Raw genomic sequence first — 25,808 nt, 5'->3', positions numbered from 1 at the left:
GTATTTATGAACATGGTTTCCCCCATGTGAGTGTCCAGTGGGACATGGAGAAGTGCTATGGGACCTAGGGACAGTTCTTTGTCTCCCCTTTCCAGCCTCTCCCCACAGACTGCTAGTGGTACTCTGTAATCACTGTGTTAGGTTAAATATCTTCCCTCAGGTTCCAGAAAATCTTTCTAATGTTGATTTGTAAAATTTGGTTAAATATTTTTCTGGACAAGAACTGATCTGTGAATTAATGAAATAGCAATATTCTCTGAGAACTTAATATATTTCTTGGTGATAGAGCTGCCATTTTTACCAGACTGAATGAAATGAGCAAGCATCTAAGATCTGGTAGATTGTCTAGCAACACCTTTACAAATTCTGGACTTGTCACTATGGTGATAATCTATTTCCACCACCTTTACTGAATGGCATGGTCTCTCCAAAAGGGTGATGTGGACACCCCTCAAGGAGATATTAATTGCCTTCTAACTAGATGTTAACAAATGGAATTAAATTCTGTATAGCCATCACAGGTGATTTATCATAACTCCCCAAGCTATTTAAACCATGCATACTATTTAGATGGAGGTTGTAACAGAAATATACACCCAGTTCTTGATGAGGTTAACCAGGTAATTCAGTAAAACAAAAACATATATGCACATATACGGAGATAAATAAAAATCTGTGTGTTCTGTATGTTCAGAGCAGACATATATATATTTTTTTAACCCTGAAGAAATTTTAGACTGGTAGGTAAGCAAAAGGCAGCAGTCTGTTTGCATTTCATCAGGGCATTTGACAAGGTCTTTAATTAAATTCTTGTGAATCCATTGGAGAAATGCTAGCTAGACAAGGTAGGTTGGATGATTTAGAAACTATCGCATGCTGTTATACAAAGGGTGTTGAGTAAAAGATGGATGTCAAGTGGTGAAAGATCTCTGGTGCTGTGCCACAAGGTTCTGTTCTCGTCCCTGATGTGCTAAATATTTCTGACAGAACATGAGTAGAGCTATTGAGAAGGTGCCCATTTACATTCATGGGCTATACCAAGCAAGAAGCGTAGGAGTATGTTGGGTGATAGAGTAGAGAGGCTCTTTTTGTACATATTTCTGGACCAGGATCAAACTTAAAGGCAATCAGAAAATTTGCCAGGGTAGTAGATTGATTTTAACAGAAGCTATTGTTTGTTATATGCTCTGGCTTTGTGGTGTACCTAAAAATATACATGAAATGAACACTGTTTGTGAGAGCACATCTTAAAAATTCAAAAGAAAATATATTGGTTTTGAATAGCAATGGACAATTCAGTGCAGTGTGTTGGCCAGTGAGAGTCTACCCCTTCATTTTCACTACTAGTACAATACCCAATGAAAGATAACAACTTCCAAACATTTAATTAATGTCTGTTCTTCTGCAAAGAAGAATACAATTTTGGTCAAAGAATTGCTCAATCTCATTTTTAACTATCTTATCTGAATAAGACTCTTTTATATAATCCATTTTGTGTAGGAAACAAAGATGATATCTACTAATTGTTACGAGGTTCAACTTAAATAATATATGTGAAAGCAGTGGATAAACTTTAAGATTCTATACAAATATAAATCATTATTCAATCAACTTACATCAAGAAATAATTTGGACTTGTAAGTTTTTTAAGAACAGGGGACTAGGAACTTCTCATTTTTAGGATGTCTGCCTGGTTCATAGTAGATTTATTGACTTTTTGTAAACAGTAAATTCATAAGTAAGATGATTCATGAAAGCACATAAAGGCCCCAGATTTATTCTTTTATTGTTATAGTTTTTTTAACTTTTTTTTATTTATTTGAAAGAGAGAGAGTGAATGAGAGATAGAAAAAGAGAAAGCACAAGCAGGCGGAGCAGCAGACAGAGGAAGAGGGGTGAAACAGGCTCCCGCTGATCAGAGAGCCCAATGAGGGTCTTGATCCCAGGACCCTGGGACCATGACCTGAGCTGAAGGCAGTTGCTTAACTGACTAAGCCACCCAGGCATCCCTAGTGTTGTGGTTTTAATTGAAAAAAAAAAACCTAATTTATGATTATTCTTCATAAATTTGAATTGATCTTATGAAAGGCCATCAGTGCATTTCAGAGTATCTAGTTCATTTAAATGCAGTTTCTCCCCCTAGTAATTAAAAGTAAGAAAGCAACAAATTTTAAATCTTTATTTTGATCATCAGTTTTAATTAGCTCAAGCTATTTGTAATCCTACAAATCTTATAAATCATATCAGACTTACAAGTCTTGTAAATCATATCTGAGCCATTAAAAGAGGTTCAAAATTAAAAGGGCAATTTATTTAGAATCCACCAGTACTTAGTCACTCTGAGAGGTTAATTCATTTCTCAGCTGGTCTTGTAAAAATGTATTTATTTTACTGTAAAATTTCTAGAACATGTTTGATTTTCTTGTTCAATAATTTTAATGTAAAACATTTCTCAAAAGGTACAGACTTCCCGATAATCTCCGTATCCTCAGCAAACATTTATTAAGTTACCATTATAAGAAGGCCACAATCATATATACTATGACTTTCCCTTATTTCCTAAGATGAAGAAGATTGTACTGCTGCCCATAATGTCCTCTTTTTTTTTGTGAATTCAGTCACATGGCATTTTATTTCTTTCTTTTTTTAAATTTTATTTCTTTTCAGTGTTCCAGAATTCATTGTTTATGCACCACACCCAGTGCTCCATGCAATACGTTCCTTCCATAATACCCACACCAGGCTCACCCAACCCGTGACTCCCCTCCCCTCCAAAACCCTCAGTTTGTTTCTCAGAGTCCACAGTCTTTCATGGTTTGTCTCCCCCTCTGATTTTCCCCAATTCACTTCTCCTCTCCCATCTCCCCATGTCCTCCGTGTTATTCCTTATGCTCCACAAGTAAGTGAAACCATATGATAATTGACTCTCTCTGCTTGACTTATTTCACTCAGCATTATCTCTTCCAGTCCCGGCCATGTTGATACAAAAGCTGGGTATTCATCCTTTCTGATGGAAGCATAATACTCCATAGTATATATGGTCCATATCTTCTTTATCCATTCGTCTGTTGAAGGGCATCTTGGTTCTTTCCACAGTTTGGTGACTGTGGCCATTGCTGCTATGAACATTGGGGTACAGGTAGCCCTTCTTTTCACTACATCAGTATCTTTGGGTTAAATACCCAGTAGTGCAATTTCAAGGTCATAGGGAAGCTCTATTTGTAATTTCTTAAGGAATCTCCATACTGTTTTCCAACATGAATGCCCTCTTTTTGAATAAAACCTTCAAGCCTACTTCAGGTCCAAAGTGAAGTATTTATTCTAATAACACTCTTAGATGGCAGCTGAAGATAATAAACAAAGAGCTAATAATTTCTGTCATCACACAAATACATACCATAATCCTAATTTATATAATAATCACAGAAAATGAAGAGCTTTTGAGAACAATAATATAATAATATCCATTATATTTACCGCACAGGGAGATTGACAAGTCTACCTTGAGAGGTAATGTGGAATAGATTGGTGTTTCTAGTATTACCACTGATCTGGGAACTTCACCCAGCCTCTCTGGAAGTCAGATTTCTCCACTACAAAATGCTGATGATTATAACAACTGGTCTTACTGACCCCATCAGATTTCTTAAAGCATGAAAGGAGAAAATACATATGGGAAAGCTTCAAAACCAAGGAGCATTGTTTTAGTGCAATATACTGTAACAATAAATGTTGAATTTGAAGGACTCTCAAGAGTGTATTATTAACCACAAGAGAATGCTGAATAAGGAATCAGATAGTAAAAGTCACAAATATTTACAGACTATAACTTCAAGTTCATGTCAGGAATTAGAAAGTTGTTTGCATTTCCCAATTCCATTTATAGACCTCTACCGTAAGTTCATATCATCTGGTGATATGTTTTTAGCCACTTCCATTTCAAGAGAATCTACATGTTTGACTTTTGATCTTAGAAAATTAAACCAACCTGCATTGCCATCTTCAGAATATTATCTATCAATGTCTAACAATCTGTTCTGTTTTTCTCTAAGTGAGGATGAGAATGCGTCTTTGTTTGACTGTGTAGTCTTAGGAGACTCAGATGATCCTAGGCTTGTCCTTCTAATTGGTTACTGCATGCGTTTTCATATATATTTCAGAAGAGAAGAAAAACTACTCAGGTTAACTTATCAACATTAGGAAATACATCTTTTTTTTAAAGATTTTATTTATTTATTTGACAGACAGAGATCACAAGTAGGCAGAGAGGCAGGCAGAGAGAGAGAGGAGGAAGCAGGCTGTCCACAGAGCAGAGAGCCCGATGCGGGGCTCGATCCCAGAACCCTGGGATCATGACCTGAGCCGAAGGCAGAGGCTTTAACCCACTGAGCCACCCAGGCGCCCCTAGGAAATACATCTTTTTAAGGAGAGTAACACTGTGAGTGACCAAAACCAAAGATTCACCTTAAAGACCCACGTGATACAAATCACAGAGAATTACTTACAGTAGAGATGTTGTCAAAAATTGACCTTTGTTCTCCAGAGCAGAAAAGTTACATGAAGATAGCCTAGAGGGATAAAGAAGAAGGTAGTTTATTACTTTGCCAGGCAAAGTAGGCTGCTGCCAGCTCATGCCCCTAAGAGTACAAGCCCGCCCAGGGTAAAAGACTAAGAGGTTGTATAGGAAAATACAGGATCAGGGCTGTTTCAATAGGAATCTTCTACGAACTGTCAGCCTTGTTTCTCACATCCTCAAAGTGATGTCATGACTAGCACTGGCCATTGGCACCCAACTCTCCTTAAGAAGTATCCATCGAGGGCAACGAGATCTCCCTATCGATACTGAGTTCCTAGAACAAAGAATTCTACAGAAAAACAAGTGAACGGGAAGGGGAGGCTTTGAGAATAAGGAAAAAAAGAATGTGTTCAGGGGCGCCTGGGTGGCTCAGTGGGTTAAAGCCTCTGCCTTCGGCTCAGGTCATGATCTCAGGGTCCTGGGATCGAGCCCCGCATTGGGCTCTCTGCTTGGCAGGGAGCCTGCTTCCCTTCCTCTCTCTCTGCTTGCCTCTCTGCCTACTTGTGATCTCTGTCTGTCAAATAAATAAATAAAATCTTTAAAAAAAAAAAGAATGTGTTCAGAGTCAAGCCTTGCTGAAGCACTAGTGTGCCCATCTTAATTTCCAACCATCTTTACGTTTCGATAGCAGTTTTAGAAATTGTGTTTAGCTATTAGCCCAACCCTAATCTAAGTTTGTATTTTTCTGGAAGGTAGTGTAACCACATTTTTTCTAAAGATCTTTTATAGTTCTGTAAATATCTCGAATAGTACTTGGAGTCTCTGTATATGGACCAATCCAAACATGATTTTTAAACTTCCCCAAAGGGTGTCTGTAGGTAGTATATCATTAGAAAAATATAAACTATAGATCTTAGATTAAAAGATGTTCATCTCTTCATTAGCAATCCAAAGTAGGAATATATATATACATAAATATATATATGTATATATATATATATATATATATCTTGAGTATTTCACCTGTGCATAATATTTTGTACACTTCTTTTATCAACTGATTTTTTTCAGTGGTACATGACAGAAACAAATCAAATGAAATGAGTAATGCAAAGAATAACGGAATGTTTTCATTTAACCACTGTCTACATTTTCTTCTCAGAAACATCCCAGGGCTTTTAGGAACACTATGTAATAGCAGTTGTTTCCCTAATGATATAATGTACAAATCTCAATTTTAAAAATGCTCATAGAGTAAAAAGATGTGTGTGGAATGTTGTATTTTAAAAATTCCTTGCATGATTAATCATGCCAATGCTCTCTTATAATCTAAAGGTAAAGTCTACATGATAATTTTTTTTTTACTAAAATGTGTGTATCACTGAAGGAAGTTTAAACAGCTTCAAAGCTGCAGTTTATCTTTAGAGGATTAATCTGTTTTTCATGCAAGTGTGTTGCTTCTGCACATGTTAAAAAGTCATCCTGTGTTGTCTGGGGTGAGGAAAGATGGGAATGAGTTTTCTGAGAACTAATCAGCAATACTTTGGGAACATTTAGGTCGTAGTTTCCAATTAACTCTGGAGAGTTTGAGTAATTTGGTACCAGACCTCAGGAGAGAGGGGATGAAAACCTCGTTAATTCATGTGTCGGTGAACAGCAAACCAGCAAATTTGCGTTGAAAATGGATTTTTGTTTTGTTTTGGAGCAAACACCAGCTAGATCTTTCTGCTCTGGTTAGAATGGGAGAATATCTTTGCATGTCTGTGTTCCCTTTTGTGTAGGGTTTTGTTTTTGTTTTTGTTTTTTCATATTTGAATGACTCTGCTTATAGTAAAGTAACAAATAGTTAAATCTGTACCCCAAAATGAAGACGAGGATTCAGTGGCATAACCTTCCCTGCACTTTTCTTCTTTTCCTACAATGAATGTGTCAGAGCATGTAGACACCAATATCTATTTTCAGAGTTAGAAATATTTCTTTTCTGGGATGCAAGGCTTGTACTATAATCCCAATTCTGCCACTTGTGTGTGACTTGGTAAAAGTCGTCAGTTCTCTTAGAATGAAACTCACCAACAGCAAAATAAAACCAGCCATAACCTGAGCCATAGATCTGAGAGGTTTCCTATTTTTATGAAAATCAATGCAATTAGGCCAACTTTGATTGAACATCCATTATCGTATGTGGAGATAAAACCCAGCTAGAGGATCTCCACTTCCTTTTATAAGAGAAGGCCAGAAAAATGTTTCAAAATAAATTTATCACTTCTTAAGCAAATTGAGATCAAAGTTCATGAATTAATTCAAGCTACTGATAGGGAATCCACATGAATCATAGGCTTAATCACACTGTAAGTATAGTTAAATATTTACCTCTCTGTCTCCTCCACCAGAATTGAATATATTAAATGCCAAAGTCCATGACCATGCCTCGTTGACTTTGGTGTCACTGTCACTGAGCATAGATCCTAGCACGTAATATGTATGAGATGCACAGATGACTTAATGAGTTGTTGGTAGACATATACAAATAAGAATGAGGTGCTGATTTAAAGACAATCTGCGTAGAGCTTAAAGCTTTCAAAGGGAATGAAGTATCCAACTGGAAGCATATAAAGAAAAATAGAAGTAGACTATAGGTAGAAAAAAATGGGAATAACTTATAAAGTAAGGGGAGAATAAGTCTGAATGTATTTTAAAATATGTGAAGAGCCATATGGATTTTAGCTTTAAAAAAAAATGTATTTTCTGTGCCGTATCTCAGAGCCTTGATCTCTTATTCTAGGTCAATAATTGAAAGGACAGAGTAGATTTCTCACTGTATACCTCACTAGCAGAGGAGAAAAAAGAAATATCCTCTCATGGCCAAAATGCTTCTGTGGCTGTATTTTTAAATAGATGTTGCCCTCAGCCACGTTAGAGTCGTGGCTGGTAAGGTACTGATGGGGGATGAGTTCAAGCATTATTGAAGGACTTTCCTTAGATTCACGGTTCTCATTGGTACGAACCACTAATACAATTGCTAGAGACTAAAAGGAATTCTTTCTATGAACTGCTGTGTATCCATAAGTAATAAAATTCCAGCTGTCCCTTGAAAACACAATATAAAGTGATTTTTTAAAGATTTTATTTATTTGACAGAGACACAGGGAGAGAGGGAACACAAGCAGGGGGAGTGAGAGAGGGAGAAGCAGGCTTCCCGCTGGGCAAGGAGCCTGATGCGGGGCTCAATCCCAGGACCCTGGGACCATGACCCGAGCCAAAAGCAGATGCAAAAACACTGAGCCACACAGGTGCCCCTATAAATTGATTTTTAAAAATCAGAATGTAATGTATTTACTAGCAAATCTGTAGTTTCTGTTACAGTTACCAACAAAGTGAACTTCAGGTTATGTTTGGTTCTGGAACTAGTGCTGGATGTTGCTAGAAACCTTTGGCCCCAAGTTCAAGTGCTGCTGCTAAGGTGCTCCTTCACTCAGACAAACAGAAAAGGGAAAAAAATTGTCATCCTATAATCATTCCCTAAAAATATCATAGGAAATGATAGTGGTTAAATGCAATTAAACCAGGAAGGAAAGATTCAGGGTATTTTGTTTGGTTACTCCATGACAATCATAGGGCACACAGAAGGAGGTATTTTTTAGCGGAAGACTGAGTGCTGGGAATTTCCTCAATTTGTCACACTTAAAGAAACACCTGGACAAAATAGCCTCCTCCGTCAGACTGAGTCTTTTTTCCCCTAAAAATATTCAATTATTTATTTCTAAGCTTATTTCTGCTTGAATGTGTGTGTGTGTGTGTGTGTGTATGAAATACATAAAATCCTGTAGTACAGTGCTCTGATAAAGTATTGTCCATTCATATATCTAATAATGGAATATTGTCTGTACATTCATTCAGCTCTACAGCCTTACTTGGGAAATTAATAAGTTTTCCTTCCCCCATGTGCTTTGTTTTGGTATTTTTTCCAACATCTTAATTTTATTTTACTTTTTTCATGTTCCAAGGTTTATTGTTTATGCACCACACCTAGTTCTCCATGCAAGTTGTGCCCTCCTTAATAGCCACCATGCTCACCCATCCCTCACCTCCCTCCCCTCCATAACCCTCAGTTTGTTTCGCAGAATCCACAGTCTCTCATGTTCATCTCCCCCTCTGATTTCCCCCAATTCACTTTTCCTTTCCTTCTCCTAATGTCCTCCATGTTATTCCTTACATTCCACAAGTAAGTGAAACCATATGATAATTGACTCTCTCTGCTTGACTTATTTCATTCAGCATATCTCCTCTAGTCCTGTCCATATTGATAGAAAAGTTAGGTATTCATCCTTTCTGACGGCTGTGTAATGTTTCATCGTATATATGGACCACATCTTTTTTATCCATTCATCTCTTGAAGGGCATCTCAGCTCTTTCCACAGTTTGGCAATTGTGACATTGCTGCTATGAACTTGGGGAATATATGGCCCTTCTTTTCACTATATCTGTATCCTTGGGGTAAATACCCAGAAGGGCAATTGCAGGATCATAAGGTAGCTCTATTTTTAATTTTTTGAGGAATCTCCACACTGTTTTCCAAAGTGGCTGCACCAACTTTCATTATTACCAAAAGTGTAAGCAGGCCCCCCTTTCTCCACACCCTCTTCAGCACTTGTTGTTTCCTGTCCTATTGATTTGGGCCATTCTAACTGGTGTAACGTGGTATCTCAATGTGGTTTTGATTTGAATCTCCCTGATGGCTAGTGATGATGAACATTTTTTTCATGTGTCTGTTGGCCCTTTGTATGTCTTCTTTGGAGAAGTGTCTGTTCATGTCTTCTGCCCATTTTTTGACATGATTATCTGTTTTTTGAGTGTTGAGTCTGAGGACTTCTTTATAGATCTTGGATATCAGCCCTTTGTCTGTAGTGTCGTTTGGGAATAACTTCTCCCATTCCATGGGTTGCCTCTTTGTTTTTTTGACTATTTCCTTTGCTGTGCAGAAACTTTTTATCTGGATGAAGCCCCAAAAGTTCATTTTCGCTTTTGTTTCCTTTGCCTTTGGAGATGTGTCTTGGAAGAAGTTGTTGTGGCCAATGTCAAAGAGGTTACTGCCTATGTTCTCCTCTAGGATTTTGATAGATTCCTGCCTTACATTGAGGTCTTTCATCCATTTCGAGTATATCTTTGTGTATGGTGTAAGAGAATGGTCGAGTTTCTTTCTTCTGTATATAGCTGTCCAATTTTCCCAGCACCATTTATTGAAGAGACTGTCTTTTTTCCACTGGATATTTTTTCCTCCTTTGTTGAAAATTATTTGACCATAGAGTTGTGGGCCCATATCTGGACTCTCTGTTCCACTGGTCTGTGTGTCTGTTTTTGTGCCAGTACCATGCTGTCTTGGTGATCACAGCTTTGTAGTAAAGCTTGAAATCAGGTAACGTGATGCCCCCATCTTTGTTTTTCTTTTTCAACATTTCTTTAGTGATTCAGGGTCTTTTCTGGTTCCATACAGAACTTTGAAGAATGCTGCCTGAATTTTTATTGAGATAGCATTGAAAGATTGCTCTGGGCAGTGTAGACATTTTAACAATGTTTATTCCTCCATCCCATGAGCATGGAATGCTTCTCCATCTTTTTGTGTCTTCCTCAATTTCTTTCATGAGTGGTCTGTAGTTCCTCAGGGATAGATCCTTTACCTCTTTGGTTAGGTTTATTCCAACGTATCTTATGGTTCTTGGTACTATAGTAAATGGAATCAATTCTCTAATTTCCCTTTCTATATTTTCATTACTAATATATAAGAAAGCAACTGATATCTGTGCATTGATTTTGTATCCCGACACATTACTGAATTGCTGTATGAGTTTTAGTATTTTGGGTGTGGAGTTTTTTGGGTGTTCCATATAAAGTATCTTGTCAAGTGCATATGGAACTTTCTCCAAAACAGACCACATACTGGGTCACAAATCAGGGCTCAACCAATACCAAAATATTGAGATTATTCCCTGCATATTCTCAGAGCAAAATGCTTTGAAACTAGAACTCAACCACAAGATGTTTGGAAGGAATTCAAACACTTGAAAGCTAAAGACCATCCTGCTCAAGAATGATTGGATCAATTCTCTTACACCATAAACAAATATAAACTCAAAATGGATAAAAGACCTCAACGTGAGGCAGGAATCCATCAGACTCATAGAGGAGAACACAGGCAGTAATCTCTTCAATATCAGCCACAGAAACTTCTTTCAAGATGCGTCTCCAAAGGCAAAGCAAACCAAAGCAAAAATGAGTATTGGGACTTCATCAAGATCAAAAGCTTATGCACAGCAAAGGAAACAGTCAACAAATCAAAGAGGCAACGCACAGAATGGGAGAAGATATTTGCAAATTACAGTACAGACAAAAGGCTGTTATCCAGGTTCTATAAAGAGCTTCTCAAACTCAACACACACAAAACAGATAATCATGTCAAAAAATGGGCAGAAGACATGAACAGACACTTCTCCAATGAAGACATACAAATGGCTACCAGACATATGAAAAAATGTTCATCATCACTAGCCATCAGGGAGATTCAAATCAAAACCACATTGAGATACCACCTTACACCAGTTAGAATGGGCAAAATTAACAAGACAATAAACACGTGTGTTGGAGAGGATGTGGAGAAAGGGGAACCCTCTTACACTGTTGGTGGGAATGCAAGTTGATGCAGCTACTTTGGAAAACAGTGTGGAGATTCCTTAAGAAATTAAAAATAGAGCTTCCCTATGATCCTGCAGTTGCACTGCTGGGTATTTACCCCAAAGATACAGATGTAGTGAAAAGAAGGGCCACCTGTACCCCAATGTTCATAGCAGCAATGGCCACGGTCGCCATACTGTGGAAAGAACCAAGATGCCCTTCAACGGACAAATGGATAAGGAAGATGTAGTCCATATATACTATGGAGAATTATGCCTCCATCAGAAAGGATGAATACCCAACTTTTGTATCAACATGGCCGGGACTGGAAGAGATTATGCTGAGTGAAGTAAGTCAAGCAGAGAGAGTCAATTATCATATCATTTCACTTATTTGTGGAGCATAAGAAATAACAGAGGACATGGGGAGATGAAGAGGAGAAGAGAGTTGAGGGAAATAGGAGGGGGAGATGAACCATGAGAGACTATGGACTCTGAAAAACAGTCTGAGGGTTTTGAAGGGGTGAGGGGTGGGAAGTTGGGTGAGCCTGGTGGTGGGTATTATGGAGGGCACGTTTTGCACAGAGGACTGGGTGTGGTGTATAAACAATGAATTCTGGTACACTGAAAAGAAATTTAAAAAATTAAAAATTAAAAAAAAGAATGTTTGGATCAACCAGGAAGTCAAAGAAGAACATAAACAATTCATGGAAACCAATGAGAATGAAGACACATCACTCCAAAACCTATGGGGATATGGCAAAGGCAATCCTAAGGGGAAATACATAGCCATTCAAGCCTCCCTCAAAAAAATTGAAAAGTCCCGAATACACCAACTGCCTTTACACCTTAAAGAACTGGAAAATCAACAACTAATTAAGCCAACCCCATGCACAAGAAGGGAAATAATTAAGATCAGAGCAGAGATCAATGAATTAGAAACTAGAAATACAGTAGAACATAATCAACAAAACTAGAAGCTGATTCTTTGAAAGAATTAATAAGATCGATAAAGCACTGGCCAAACTAATCCAAAAGAAAAGAGAGAGGACCCAAATTAATAAAATTATGAATGAGAAGGAAGAGATCATGACTAACACCAAGGAAATTGAAACAATCATCAGAAATTATTATCAGCAGTTTATGCCAATAAGTTAAGCAACCTAGAAGAAATGGATACATTCCTGAAAACCTATAAACTTCCAAGACTGAATCAGGAAGAAATGGACAACCTGAATAGATCATAACAAGACTGCAGCAGTGATCAAAAACCTCCCAAAAAACAAGAGCCCAGGACCTGATGGATTCCCTGGAGAATTCTACCAAACATTCAAAGAAGAAAAAATACCTATTCTCCTGAAACTGTTTCAAAAAATAGAAACAGAGGAAAAAACCCCCATGTGCTTTTTATGTATTAGCTTGACCCATATAAAATTGCTGATATTCAGTTTAATAGAAAATCTGGAGTCTAGAGATTCATTTAGAGATACCCTGATATGTGTGTGGGTGTTTAGTGACAGAGTGTTACCTGTCTGATTGCCTCATTATAATCAGATCTTAAAAAGAAAACAAAGATGCTGAACTCCTGCCTTCTGTGATTCTTCCCCTTTGTGCAGAATCGCATCTGGATGAGTAACTTCTTGGGCAAGTACGGGGTTCTCCTAAGTTTTACAGCTACAGCACTTTACCCCTTCAGTAGATTCTTGCTTCTAACTGGTGATAATGCAACTCTACCCTACCTATAGATCCTCTTATTTTCTTTCTTTCTTTTCTTTCTTTCTTTCTTCCTCTTCTGATTTTTGATGTAATTGTTCCATGATTTATTATTTGTGTATAACACTACGTGCTCCATGCAATATGTGCCCTCCTCAATACCCATCACTGGGCCAACCCATTCCCCCACCCCTCTGAAACCCTCCATTTGTTTCCTGGAGTCCATAGTCTCTCATGGTTCATCTGCCACTCCGATTTACCCCCCTTCATTTTCCCCTTCCTTTTCCTAATGTCCTCCATGCTATTCCTTACATTCCACATATTAGTGAAACCATATGATATTTGTCATTCTCTGCTTGACTTATTTCACTTAGCATAATCCCCTCCAGTTCCATCCACGGCGATGCAAATGGTGGGTATTCATCCTTTCTTATGGCTGAGTAATATTCCACCTCTTACTTTTTTTTTTTAGAGAGATTTTATTTATTTATTTGAGAGAGAGAGAGCATGAGCAAGAGAGTACAAGCAGGAGGAGCAGCAGAGGGAGAGAGAGAAGCAGGCTTCCCACTGAGAAGGGAACAGGACAGTGCAGGATTGGATCCCAGGACCCTGGGATCATGACCTGAGCCAAAGGCAGACGCTTAACCATCCCCTCTACAGATCCTCTTAAAGGGCGACCAAAAGTGCAGTAGCTCTTCAGGCTCATTTCTTGAGTGTGAGAATACTCCATCCTTTTGAGACCCTTTGAGACCACAGTCCATCCAAGTAGCTGTATATTTCTCACATACAATTCTTAAGCATATATATTTTTGAAATCCTTATTTAGTATGATACCTCAGCATGTCAGTTTCCCCAGAATGCAGATTCTGAGGGAGCAATTAACTCGCAGGAATTTTATTGGCAAGTGCTATCAGGATTAACACCTGTGAGAGAAGGCAAGGGAAGGAAACGGGAGAGGGAAGAAGGAGAAGCTGGGCTTCAGAGTAGTTGCAACCACAGCATCAATCAACTCCCCACCCCTCCCCCCATCCTCTCAAATTTTCCTGAGTTGGGGCAAGAGGGCTAGGTTTTTATAACACATACATTAACCAGTTACTTACTACATGCGTCCTTGCCTCCAGCAGCTTTCTCAGAAGCTAGGGCAAAATGGATGGGTCTCCAGGGCCGTGATTCTCAAAACTTTATCATATATCGGAATCACCTAGAAGGCTTATGAAAATGCAGCTCACTGGACTTCAAGCACAGACCTTTTGATTTGGTAGGTCTAGGGCAGGGCTTGAGAATTTGCATTTCTAATAAGCTCTCAGATAATACTAATGCCGCTGGTCTATGGGTCATACTTTGAGAACCACTGTGCCATACAGCTCATGTTCAGGCACTTGAGAATGGTATACGGTGCCCTTATGAACAGAAAGAAAACTTTTTAAGTCACCATAACAGTCCATACTCCACCAGATTCTTAGCTATTGTTGTAGATTAGAATAGCTGATAATTAAATTTTGTTACATAAAAAAGAACTTAACCTCTATCATAAATAATATTCATAAAGTATTATTACTATTCCCGATATCTGGGCATTGGTACTTTTAAAGTTTAGCCAAATTTTTACCAGGGTCTATAAATTGTATAACCTAGACAGGAATTTACAGAATAATTCATGTTCAAGATCTTCACTTTTTTTCTAGAACGATTCTTAAAATTTCTTTACAATTCTCATTATTTCTACATTTTTTATTCATCATGTAAGCCACTTAAAGCCATATGGTTACGGAAAATTAGAAAATAAAAGATACAGCCAGAGCTCTTTGGAATACGCGAGTGTGACATAAAAGAACCCTTGACTAATTTCTGGTCTAGACTTGGCGCAATTAAAATTTAGGAATTCAGAGTACATAGATTGATCTCAGGAGAAAGGATATAGCCTTAAAACTCCCACATGATAGTTGTCTTTCTCCGATTGACTTATTTCACTAAGCATGATACGCTCTAGTTCCATCCACGTCGTCGCAAATGGCAAGATTTATGATCTCCCTGATATGAGGACATGGAGAAGCAACATGGGGGGGTAGGGGGATAGGAGAAGAATACATGAAACAAGATGGGATTGGGAGGGAGACAAACCATAAATGACTCTTAATCTCACAAAACAAACTGGGGGTTGCTGGGGGGAGGTGGGATTGGGAGAGGGGGAGGGGGCTATGGACATTGGGGAGGGAGGCGAACCATAAGAGACTATGGACTCTGAAAAACAACCTGAGGGTTTTGAAGGGTCAGGGGTGGGAGGTTGGGGGAACAGGTGGTGGGTGATGGGGAGGGCACGTTTTGCATGGAGCACTGGGTGTTGTGCAAAAAGAATGAATACTGTTACGCTGAAAAAAAATAAATAAATAAAAAAAAAAAAAACAAAAAAAAAAAAACTCCCACATGAGCAGGAGACAACAATTTCACCTCTGATCAAAGAGGCCTGTAAAAGAACTCACTTGAGATTTTCCGCTCTCGTGGCCATTGAATTTTGTTAACGTATTTTCCAAATTAGCAAAGATGCAGCCTGATGTTGTCAATATTTCCGAACATGAGGGTATCATTGAGGAAAATGGTGCCTTACTGTCCTGCAAGAGTTACTGTTCTTCCCTAAGGGCCTAATTTACAAAGCAGCAAACTCACTGGTAGGATTTGGCTAGAAATCTCGTTGTCTCGGTAGAACCCTTTCATCTAATTTATGTGCATTGTATTTTACAGAGAACTCTTGGAAAGTTATTTAGTAGAATAATTTGCTTCCTCTGGAAGCAGAGGGTAAGCGGCATTTTTAGTTCAAGACTAAGGAAGTGTCCTGTGCAGCTAACGATGAGGATGACCCCGCTAGTAAAATGCACACTATCTAACTCTCTGAGCTTCCTTATTCCCTGAGAATTTCCTTTTCGTCCTTTTATTCCCCAGAAAGTTGGAGCATGGGAGAAAATATGTCATTGTCCGACCCTATACTTGTCTTCTGGAATGTGATAGCTTATTTCTATCCCAAATTTGAGGCTGGAGGTGGCGTAAGTCTTAGTGATTGCTGCTGTGCAAGCCAACCTAGAAATACTAGCTTGAACAGGATGAAATTGACGCGTTTGTAGGTCAGAACCGGCCAGGTGACAGCAAGTTAAGCGTGCTTCCACCTGAGTGTTGCCTGCCAGATTCGAACACTGATTCTCAGTGCTGTGGCGATGCCTCTGAGCTTTGAAATCATACTGAATAAAAAGATTTAAAAAATAACGATTTTGATCTTTGTCCCTCCACTGATAGTTTGCAAACCAGATAAGCAGGGAATGAGCAGTCCAGGTCAGCCCCTGAACTGTGCAAGGTTGAACTGAATTGCCCAACCCCGGCACCAGGGTACCTTTCAGCTATGCAGCAGGAAAGTTTATTTAGGGGCTGATAAATAGCTTCGTGCCGAGCTTCCTATTTTCCAGTAGCTGCATCCTCATAAACCTATTCTCCCCTCCACCAGTTAATGCAGACAGAAGATTTTTATCCAGTATGAGCACTGAAACTACACTGTGGAAGACTGTAGGCTCAGCAAAAACCTCACCCGTGATGAATAAACAGCTCTTCCGGGGGCCTCGCTGCCGCTGGCTCGGCAGGAGCTGTTTATTGCCTGGTTTGCACATCCCATGATAAAGTTGCTGCTGAAATAAATTGCAGTTTTGCATAATTATTGACAATCACATCCTAACAAGCAGTGTGTATCATATTCAAGTGTTCAATTTTTTAAAATCCATTTTTAGCTTATGTTTAATCCCAGAAAGTGTTTGTGTGGTAATAGAAGGCAAATATGGCATTTAAATAGAGTACTAATTTCCTCATTGCAGGCAAAATTTACCTGAATCTTTTTAGATGGGACTGTTACTGCCAAAGGCAATTTTCCCTCCAAGCTGTTATTATGTATATTTTTGCCAAGGGCATATGTGTGTGTATCCACAATATATGAATTATATATATATATGTTATATATATGTGTGTGTGTATATATATATATGTTCAGAAAAATTATGAATAATTTTTTTAGATTTGTGTGTCATTAGGAAATTTGGTTCACCCCTTCTAAAAGATTAGAGGAAGGATGGGGGCACCTGGTTGACTCGGTCAATTAAACGTATGCCTTCTGATCAAGTCATGGTCTCAGTGTCCTGGGTTCGAGCCCCAAACTGGGCTTCCTGCTCGGGGGTGGGGGAAATCTCCTCCTCTGCCTCTCCCCCACACTCATATTTTTTTTTTCCTCTCTCAAATAAAAAATACCTTAAAAAAAGAGAGAAAGGGGAATGGCATGTGGGCCAAGCGAACGAGTATGTTTGAGTAACCCTAGTGTATAACTAAACTGTACATGGGAGGCAGTCATATGGACACACATCATCATCTTCTCATTCTCATCTCAGCGGTAGGTGTTGCAGATGAGAAACTTCAGACTCAGAGGGGTTAAGTAACTTACCATACCACACAGTTGGTAGAGGATATTGGGATTTGAACCCAGATCTGTCTGTTTTTTTAGGCTTTACTTTTTCCATTACACTGAAGTCTTTTCTTTGGGAGAATATTCTCAGTTGTGTGATCATCAGATAATGAGATGTAAAGCAAACACCATAGTTAGAACCATTAGAACACCATAGTATCACATAAAATGGTATCTTGCACAATGGTTTCTGTGAAATATGTCATTTTTCTCCTCGTTAGTCCTGTTCTCCTCTATCCTCCAGTCCCCTTCTCTTGTTTCTTCTAGTGTTTAACTTTCTGGTCTAGCTTTACATTTTCTTGACCTTTTTCCTTGCCTACCTTATCCTGACTTTCTACCTCAGGTGACACCAAAGATAAACATGGTGTAGGGATTTTGGAACTTTATCTATAAAGATGAGTTTATGCTTTTGCTGCATATGAAAATAAGTTTTCACAATGGACCAGTAAAAAACTACCAAGTTTTTTAAAAAAGATTGTTTTTGGAAGTTCATATATAAAGTATACAAAGTCTACACACACACACACTATTCTAGTTGTTGTTGCTTTTTTTTTTTTTTTTAGATTTTATCCATTTATTTGACAGACAAAGATCACAAGTAGGCAGAGAAGCAGGCAGAGAGAGAGGGGGGAAGCAGGCTCCCTGCCAAGCAGAGAGCCCAATGCGGGGCTCGATCCCAGGACCCTGAGATCATGACCTGAGCTGAAGGCAGAGGCTTTAACCACTGAGCCACCCAGGCGCCCCTGTTGTTGCTTTTAAGACAACTTTTAGCTACAACCTACTCCTTCGCTGGTATTACAATTTCGTCTCTTGATCTTTGCTCATTTGATGGGGTGGAGGGGGGGCCTGGGTGCAGCATTGTGATACCGGAGGAGAGCTGCATCTGGATATTTGTTCCTTTGCAGAGTGAGTGAGCGAGAGGCTACTCTGGAAGAAACCCATAGATTACTGCAACAGTTCCCCCTGGACCTGGAGAAGTTCCTTGCCTGGCTTACAGAAGCTGAAACAACTGCCAACGTCCTGCAGGATGCCACCCATAAGGAAAGGCTCCTAGAAGATTCCAAGGGAGTAAGAGAGCTGATGAAACAATGGCAAGTAAGTGAAGCTTTTCTACTTTGCTCTCTTGTGAATCCTGATGAAAAATTCACGCGTCTATCCTCATAACTGATATGCTGGGGCCAAAGTAAAGTGCTTCTTTTCTATGGCCTGATATGGTGCAGCATGCGGGCAAGAGGGGAAGTGTCAGAAGGAGAAGGAAAAGGCATTTAGTATTTCATTTAATGCCCCAGTCTTCGAAATGATACATGTTTTTGACCAGGGAAACCTTGCCCATAAAACCAGAGCTTTGGCCAAGGAGAAACTTTGCTCCAAGAAATAAATTAGGGAGTGGTTTATTAAATGGAAGAAGTTGCCATTTTGGAGTGTTTATTTAATATTTTACAGGGAAAGCTTCTGTATGAATTGTCTGTTTTATTTAGCGTTGCTAACTAAATCAGTTTCCCTTCATTACTTTCAAATACATTTTGAAATGTTAATCTGGCCTTTTGTAGCTTTCTTCCCAACACTTTCTGTAAAAAGAAAAATGAGATGGCTAAATTTGTCATAGTTAACGATCATACAATAGTCAGACAATTGTTTTTCCTGGAAACAAAAATTATTCCTATAAAGTTTCATATGCATAAACAGTGAAAACAGGAGTTTAGGGCAGTTTTGTTTAAATGATGTCTTGGTTCAAGGAGGCCCTTAAGTTTATTCTCAGTGCCTAATACAATTTTATGAACTATTATGGAGTTTTGTTAGGTATAGTTGGGTTTTCTAACTTAATACAGGAACTTTACTAACATCTCAAATCAACTTTAGAGTATCAAAATAATATGACCAAGCTTTTGGACTTCTTTTTTCTATATATTTAAATTACAATGAGAAAAGGTGATGGTGTATACTAGGTTGAAAAATACTTCCACAATGCAACCATAATAAGCAATATTTCTTCTCCTCGTCCTTTCCTTGTTTACCTTCTCCTCCTTTTTTTTTTCTGTTTTCAAAGGATACTTTATTCCACAAGTGTGTTGAGTTAGTTTCGTTATTGGAAGTAGCTCATTTAGAGCAATACCTGCTTTTATCTTTGTAGATATGTCCCATGGCTCAGGAGTGTAAAAACTATGCAAAGTTAGACTTTTTGGTCACTCTTAGATGAATGGGTAGAAAACGTTCTGCTGTAACTTATTTAACTTACAATGTTTCATAAATAAAATTGTATTTCTCCTTTTAAGTACCTATGAAGCCACCTAGAATTTTAATAAATATGTGGGCTCACATATTCTCAGCAGCTATGGTAGATAAATAATAAAAACTTAAGTCAATTTTTTAGCAGACTACTTTGACAAGGAAGAATAATCCAAGAGATAATTTTATAATAAGGATTTAATTAAACATCCCTTTAATTAGTGAACAAGTCTGATTGAGGGCCAAGATACATCCATGTATCTCCTATATATGTTATCTGCATTATTATACAGTGAAAATTCTGAGAAACTGCAGGATTCTGAATGATTAAAGAAAAAGAAACTATAAAAAAAACTATAAATATAAAGAAACTATATTTCCTATGGGAGAATGGAGAATAAACTGCATTTTGTGTTTGGATCTCTAATCTCCCTTTCAAAAACAGTTGAAAGTTATGCAGAGGACACTTTCTTTTTTTTTTTCCCCCAGAGGACACTTTCTTAGCTTATGCTATAGTACTCATAAGAAATATTTATTATTAAAAGCCATATAAAGCTCCCCTAGAGTTCCTGAAAACCTTAGATATATAATTTCCCCCCTTAACTACAATAGGACTAGCTGAGATCTCAACACTATTTTAAAACAGAGATAGTTTTCTCATTCCCTCCATGTTAATACTGGGCTTTCTATAAATTCCAGTTGCCTGAGGTTGAAACTACATTTTGTGGGTAGAAATGACATTTATAGCCTGTTCTGATTTTCAGTTAGATGACTGGATAACAGTCTTTTGATGAAAGATTTGGAGATGTCATGGAAAGTATTCGAAACTACTGAAACTATTGATTATTGTTGTTAGTGGCACATTTCAAGTGATAGATTCGAATTAAGGTACTGGGGTTTAAAAGCAACAAATGGAAATGCCAAGCTTGAAAGTAAATATAACCACATATCTTTAGAGATTACATGCAATTTCAGTATTTCAGCTAAATGGAACTCTCTGCGTTTTTCCCCCTCTGAAGATATTTTTTTTAATTTTGAACAAAAGGAACTTTCTATAATATGTGTGAAGGAAAAAAGTGTAATGATAGGCCTCTTCACTTTGTTTGAAGAAGCTGGTAGCATTATGTTCATTGTTTGATTCATGCTGTAGAGCGAAAATAACTCTTACATATTGAAAAAGGAAACTCCAAATGCCTAGCCAGAGCATCAGCTCTCCCAGCAGATTCCAATACATCTGTCCTCCCAAAAGCATTGATGTTTTGCTTCGTACAAATGCTGCTGAATGGATACGGGGTGTGGGGGGTTGTATGTGAAAACCTTCGAAAATATGTTTTTGCTCTACGACTGTCAATCAATTCTTCTATATATGGAGACCCCCCAGCTCTTTCTGGAATGAGTATCACTGTTATTTACAATCCACTTCATAGGATATTTAATTCTCTCAACAATAATCACAATTCATGGGTTCTATAAGAATACATGTTTTATGAAGCATATGCTTCCTGAATGGAATTAATCTGAGTAATTTCACTCTAAAAGCCATTAAGATTCCTTCCTCGTATTAGAAAAAATGCTTATTTAGTTTTCTTACTAAAAGCAAGGACATTACAGTTGTCCTTACACTTCAGGATGAGGAGATTTTTCTTACAAATAGTGTTATTTCTGACAGTCTAACTGGAACTTTAAAGCCAATATTTTTTTTATAGAATATCATATAGAGCCCTGCGAGGTGACAGTCTGAGAATTTTTACATTGCAAATTTATCTTTAAAATGAAGAACTATATTCATAGTTGAATCAGATACTTCCTGTGTCCAAAACATTTCTGCTTTGGGCCCCAGAGAATTAAGATATTCCAAGTTCTAACGTAAAACCGTGGGTAACTAACTAAAAATGAGAAGATTCTGTATCTTTGCTAATATTCCATAAGAATTCTGCCAATCTTAACTGATTGGCTAAGCACCCCTAAGAGATCATTGTAATACCAGTTTATAAAGAAGGTGTGTGTTTGTGGGTACATGGTGGAGAGAGATGGTCATAAAGGTGTAATTAAGGGGCGCCTGGGTGGCTCAGTGGGTTAAAGCCTCTGCCTTCGGCTCAGGTCATGATCCCAGGGTCCTGGGATTGAGCCCCACATTGGGCTCTCTGTTCAATGGGAAGCCTGCTTCCCTTCCTCTCTCTCTGCCTGCCTCTCTGCCTAATTGTGATCTCTGTCTGTCAAATAAATAAATAAAATTTTTTAAAAGGTGTAATTAAGATCTTTTTCTCAGCAAGAGAAACTATGAGCAATTAATAAGTGAGATTCCTTCCTCTGTGATCTGGATCTTATCTCAGGCCAGAGCTCTAAACTCAGTTTCTTCTCTAAGCTCATACATTTCACCCGTATCTCCTTCCCCACCCCCATCACAAACATTCTCTTCTATTAAAGAAAATATTTCCAGAGAGACTAGTTTGATAAACTTTGAATTGTACATCAGCATGCACCTCTAAATTAATTAAGAAAGCTTAGATTTCTAGTACATTATTGAAATTGAAGAAGTATAGATGTGGAACAAAGGATATCCTATGTATGTATATTTGTTGTCCTTGAGGAAGAAAGAAATAAGAAATAAAAAATAAAACAAATAACATTTAAAAAAAGAAATTGAGGAAGTAGCTTCTTTAGTGTTTCTCACAAAAAAAAATCTTGGCTTGCTGGTTAATTCCAAAGGAAGAATACAATCTTAGTAACACAATTAGTATTCTGAATAAATTGGATTGTCATCTTTCTTGGGACATCTAAGAATAGAGAGGTAGTCTGAGGATCCCTAATTCTAAGAAAAGGAAACCCTTTGTGTATTCCTTTCTGTTGCTATAATTTGAACTGAATTTTATACATTTTTTGAATCTTTCTACTTTGGTTTTTCAAAAATATGAAAGTTAATCATGATATTTTTCTTCTCCCTGGTGATGCTGCCTACTGTTTTGGATATGTAAAACTTTCATATATATATATATATATATATATATATATATATATATATATATATTTCCTTAAGAACTTTGACTATAACATGAAGTCTGTTGTAAACACCTGTTAACTGCCTAGTGTGCTGTGAGGACTTGCACAAACATGATTACAGAGATGTTTTTTAAACACAGTTCAGACAAAGTATTAGGTTGTGTAATCAATTTAATGAGCATCAATCCACAATTTTTTTTACTTTTATTTAATTTTTTAAACCAAAAACTCCCAGTTCATCCATTTCTCCACCCCCCTCCCCGCCTCTTGCAACCATCAATCTGTTCTCTGCATCTGTGAGCTAATTTTGTTTTGTTTTGTTTTTTAGATTCCACGTAAAAGAGAGATCATATAGTATTTGTCTTTCTCTATCTGATTTATTTTACTTAGCATCACAATTTTTAAATAGCAAGGAATGAAATTAGCAGAATAGAATAGGAAATGACAGACTCCATCACTCTTAAGGAAGGATCAGGGTTTTTTTGTGAAACTTTGGTTTCAGCTCTGTATGTGTGTGAGGGAGAGGAGTGGAGAGAGAGAGAATGAGAATGTGCATATTGGATATATTCAAAAGCCTCTATAGTAGAATATGACATCTGCCTTTGGAGTGCTTATATTCCAGAGGTGAAAATACATATGCTAAGACAAATTATAGTAGTATGATGAGTGTTAGAGGGTTAGACGGGGTCTAGTGAAAACAGATGATTATGCTTAAGCCTTCCAAAGAGGCCGGGAAACTCACTAGAACAGTGTTTTCCCATGTACCTAATATACTGGAGGAGCTTTTTTTTTTTAAGATTTATTTATTCGTTTCAGGGGGGAGGGGCAATAGGAGAGGGAGAGAGAGAGAGAGAATCTCTAGCAGACTCCCCAGTGAGTGTGGAGGCCAACTCGGGTCTCAATCCTAAGACTCTGAGAACATGACCTGAGCCAAAATCAAGAGTCAGATGCTTAATGAACTGAGCCACCCAAGTGCCTGAGGAGGAGCTTTTCAAAATGCTAATTCCTTGGTTCCAACGTGTAGAGATTCACATGGGATTGATGTCCTGCCCATGATTCTGGTGTCTAGACAATGTTGAGAACCTCTGCTCAGAGAACATTAGAAGAACAGATTAGGGCTTAGCTAGGTATACAGAGTGGAAAAGAAAATTTTTGGCAAAGGCAATAGCATGTTCAAAGTCCTGAGCATTGTGGGGGTTTGAAAATCTGAAGGTACTTCTGTGTGGCTGGAGTATCATTGTTATAAGAAGTGAGATCAGAAATGTCAGCTGGGGCTAAATTATGTAGAAAAACATCAGGATATAGTAAATAGTGTATGGGCCTTGTAGGCAGGAAGACCACTTATTCTCCTACTTGTTGCCTAACCTCTAAGTCTAAACCATTTTTCTCTACTGTGAGTATAATATTTACAGGATTTGTGAGGATTAAATAATAGGATACTGTAAAATTCCCTCGTGAGGGGCAGAGTGTTGAACTCAGAGGGCTCAATATGCATAAGCTGTCTTTCTATCCATTTGGACACCTACCTTTAAGAGCTGGGACTTTATCTGTAGTCTCTGGGAAGTCACAGTATAGTTTTAAGCAAGGAAATAGATTAACCAGACTTACACTTTTGAAAGATCACTTTGGTTGTTGAGAGGAGAATATTTTGAAAGGATATAAAACCTGTCTAGAAACCATAGTTGGAAAGTTTTTCTGTACTGTTCCAGTAAGAAATAGTAATTAAGGTGCTGAGGTTGAACAAATGAAACCAATGTAGGAGCTATTTGGAGGTGAAAGTCAACAGCATCATGTATGTTATAGGACGCAGAGATGAGGGAACATCCTGAGGTATGATGAGGAGTCACTAACTGCTTACCACTTGGTGTGACTGAGTGCCTTCTCAGAGTTGTAGAAATCAAGAGGGCAGCCAGTTGTGGACAGGGAAGTCAAGAATGTGGTCAGCTTTGAGGTGTTTGTGCATCATGAAGGTGAAATTCTCACCTCCTTTAAACAGTTGTGAATGTGGATCTAAAATTTGGAGGAAATACAGGTTCTAGGTCAAAAATACAAACTTGAAGGGCATTAACAGAACAGCTGGAGAAATACGTGATTTTACACTGAATCATGACTTGGTTTTCTCCACAGTCCATTCAGAAATACACATAGAGGTCACCAAAATACCACTTACTCCGGCACAGAATTAGTATTAAGTGATGCAGTTTTCTATGTTATTCAAAGGGGCACAGCTATGGGGATGCTTTTAATGGTTTAAGCTTGAAAAAAGGCAAAGCAGTAGCAAAGTTGTAGTGTAAAACTCCTACCTTGGAAAAAGTAAAAGTAATTTGAGTAATGAATCCAAGATCTTGAAAAACTTCCCAGTGAAGACAGTTTGTTTCTTCTCTTACACAAACATGACAGATTTTATGTTTTCCTTTTATTCTCATGTAGCTACTATAAAAAGGTCATATGCTTCCACAGTACTGTGAATTGCAGTACTCACAAATAGATTCAGGAGCCCCATGCTTGTCCTCTTACCACATTCAGAACTTTCTCGTGTTCTAGGTTCAGACCCTCAAATTCCTATAGATCACAGAGATAATCCAAAAAGAAATAGTGAAATAATTCAAAGTTTAGAAGAAGGAGTCAGTGAAGACAAATGTTCAAGACTGGTGTTTTATCTCCTGTAAAAAGGAAGACTAACTATAGAAAATAAGAATTCATCTTTGCCCAATGATGGAAACATAATCAGTTTAATGCAATATGAGTATAGTCACTTGGTTATAGGGGTTATGTTACCACAGTCTCTTATGTATGTTAACATGTTAATTGAACATATTGAAAACTTTAGAACCTATTGTTCTGGATATTGCCATTAAAATTACCTGTTATCTAGACTGATACAAGGAAAGCACTAAATTGAATAACTTTGTACTTCAGTTCTAGGATGCTATAATTTTAGATATACAAACTAAAAGGAAGGCCCACATAGGAAAGAGGACACTGTGAATACTGAAAAGTCAAGTTTCGTAGCCCCTAATAGCCATTGTCTTTTATTCCTCACAGAGCTTTTGTGAGGATCTTATAAGGTAATAAATATAAAAGCACTTTGAGAAAGCTTTCCTCAAGTGAAAGATCCTTATTAATGATATGAATTGCCATTAGACAAGTCCAATTGAATATATAAATCTGATAATATACTCTTTAAAATCAATGGATC

General features: G+C 37.8%; 1 protein-coding gene across 9 annotated transcripts in view; it reads left to right on the top strand.

Moving 5' to 3' along the window:
• The window catches only part of DMD (dystrophin), a 2,324,635-nt gene that overhangs the window by 1,801,123 nt on the left and 497,704 nt on the right, over nt 1–25,808 (top strand). For all 9 annotated transcript variants that reach the window (XM_045994540.1, XM_045994546.1, XM_045994545.1 and 6 more), the window contains one exon: nt 18,289–18,478. In XM_045994540.1, coding sequence (XP_045850496.1) covers nt 18,289–18,478 — 190 coding nt within the window. The remainder of the gene's footprint in view (nt 1–18,288; nt 18,479–25,808) is intronic.

Source organism: Meles meles, chromosome X, assembly GCF_922984935.1.
Source record: "Meles meles chromosome X, mMelMel3.1 paternal haplotype, whole genome shotgun sequence".
Classification (NCBI taxonomy): Eukaryota; Metazoa; Chordata; class Mammalia; order Carnivora; family Mustelidae; genus Meles; species Meles meles.
This window is presented reverse-complemented; position numbering and strand designations above follow the sequence as displayed.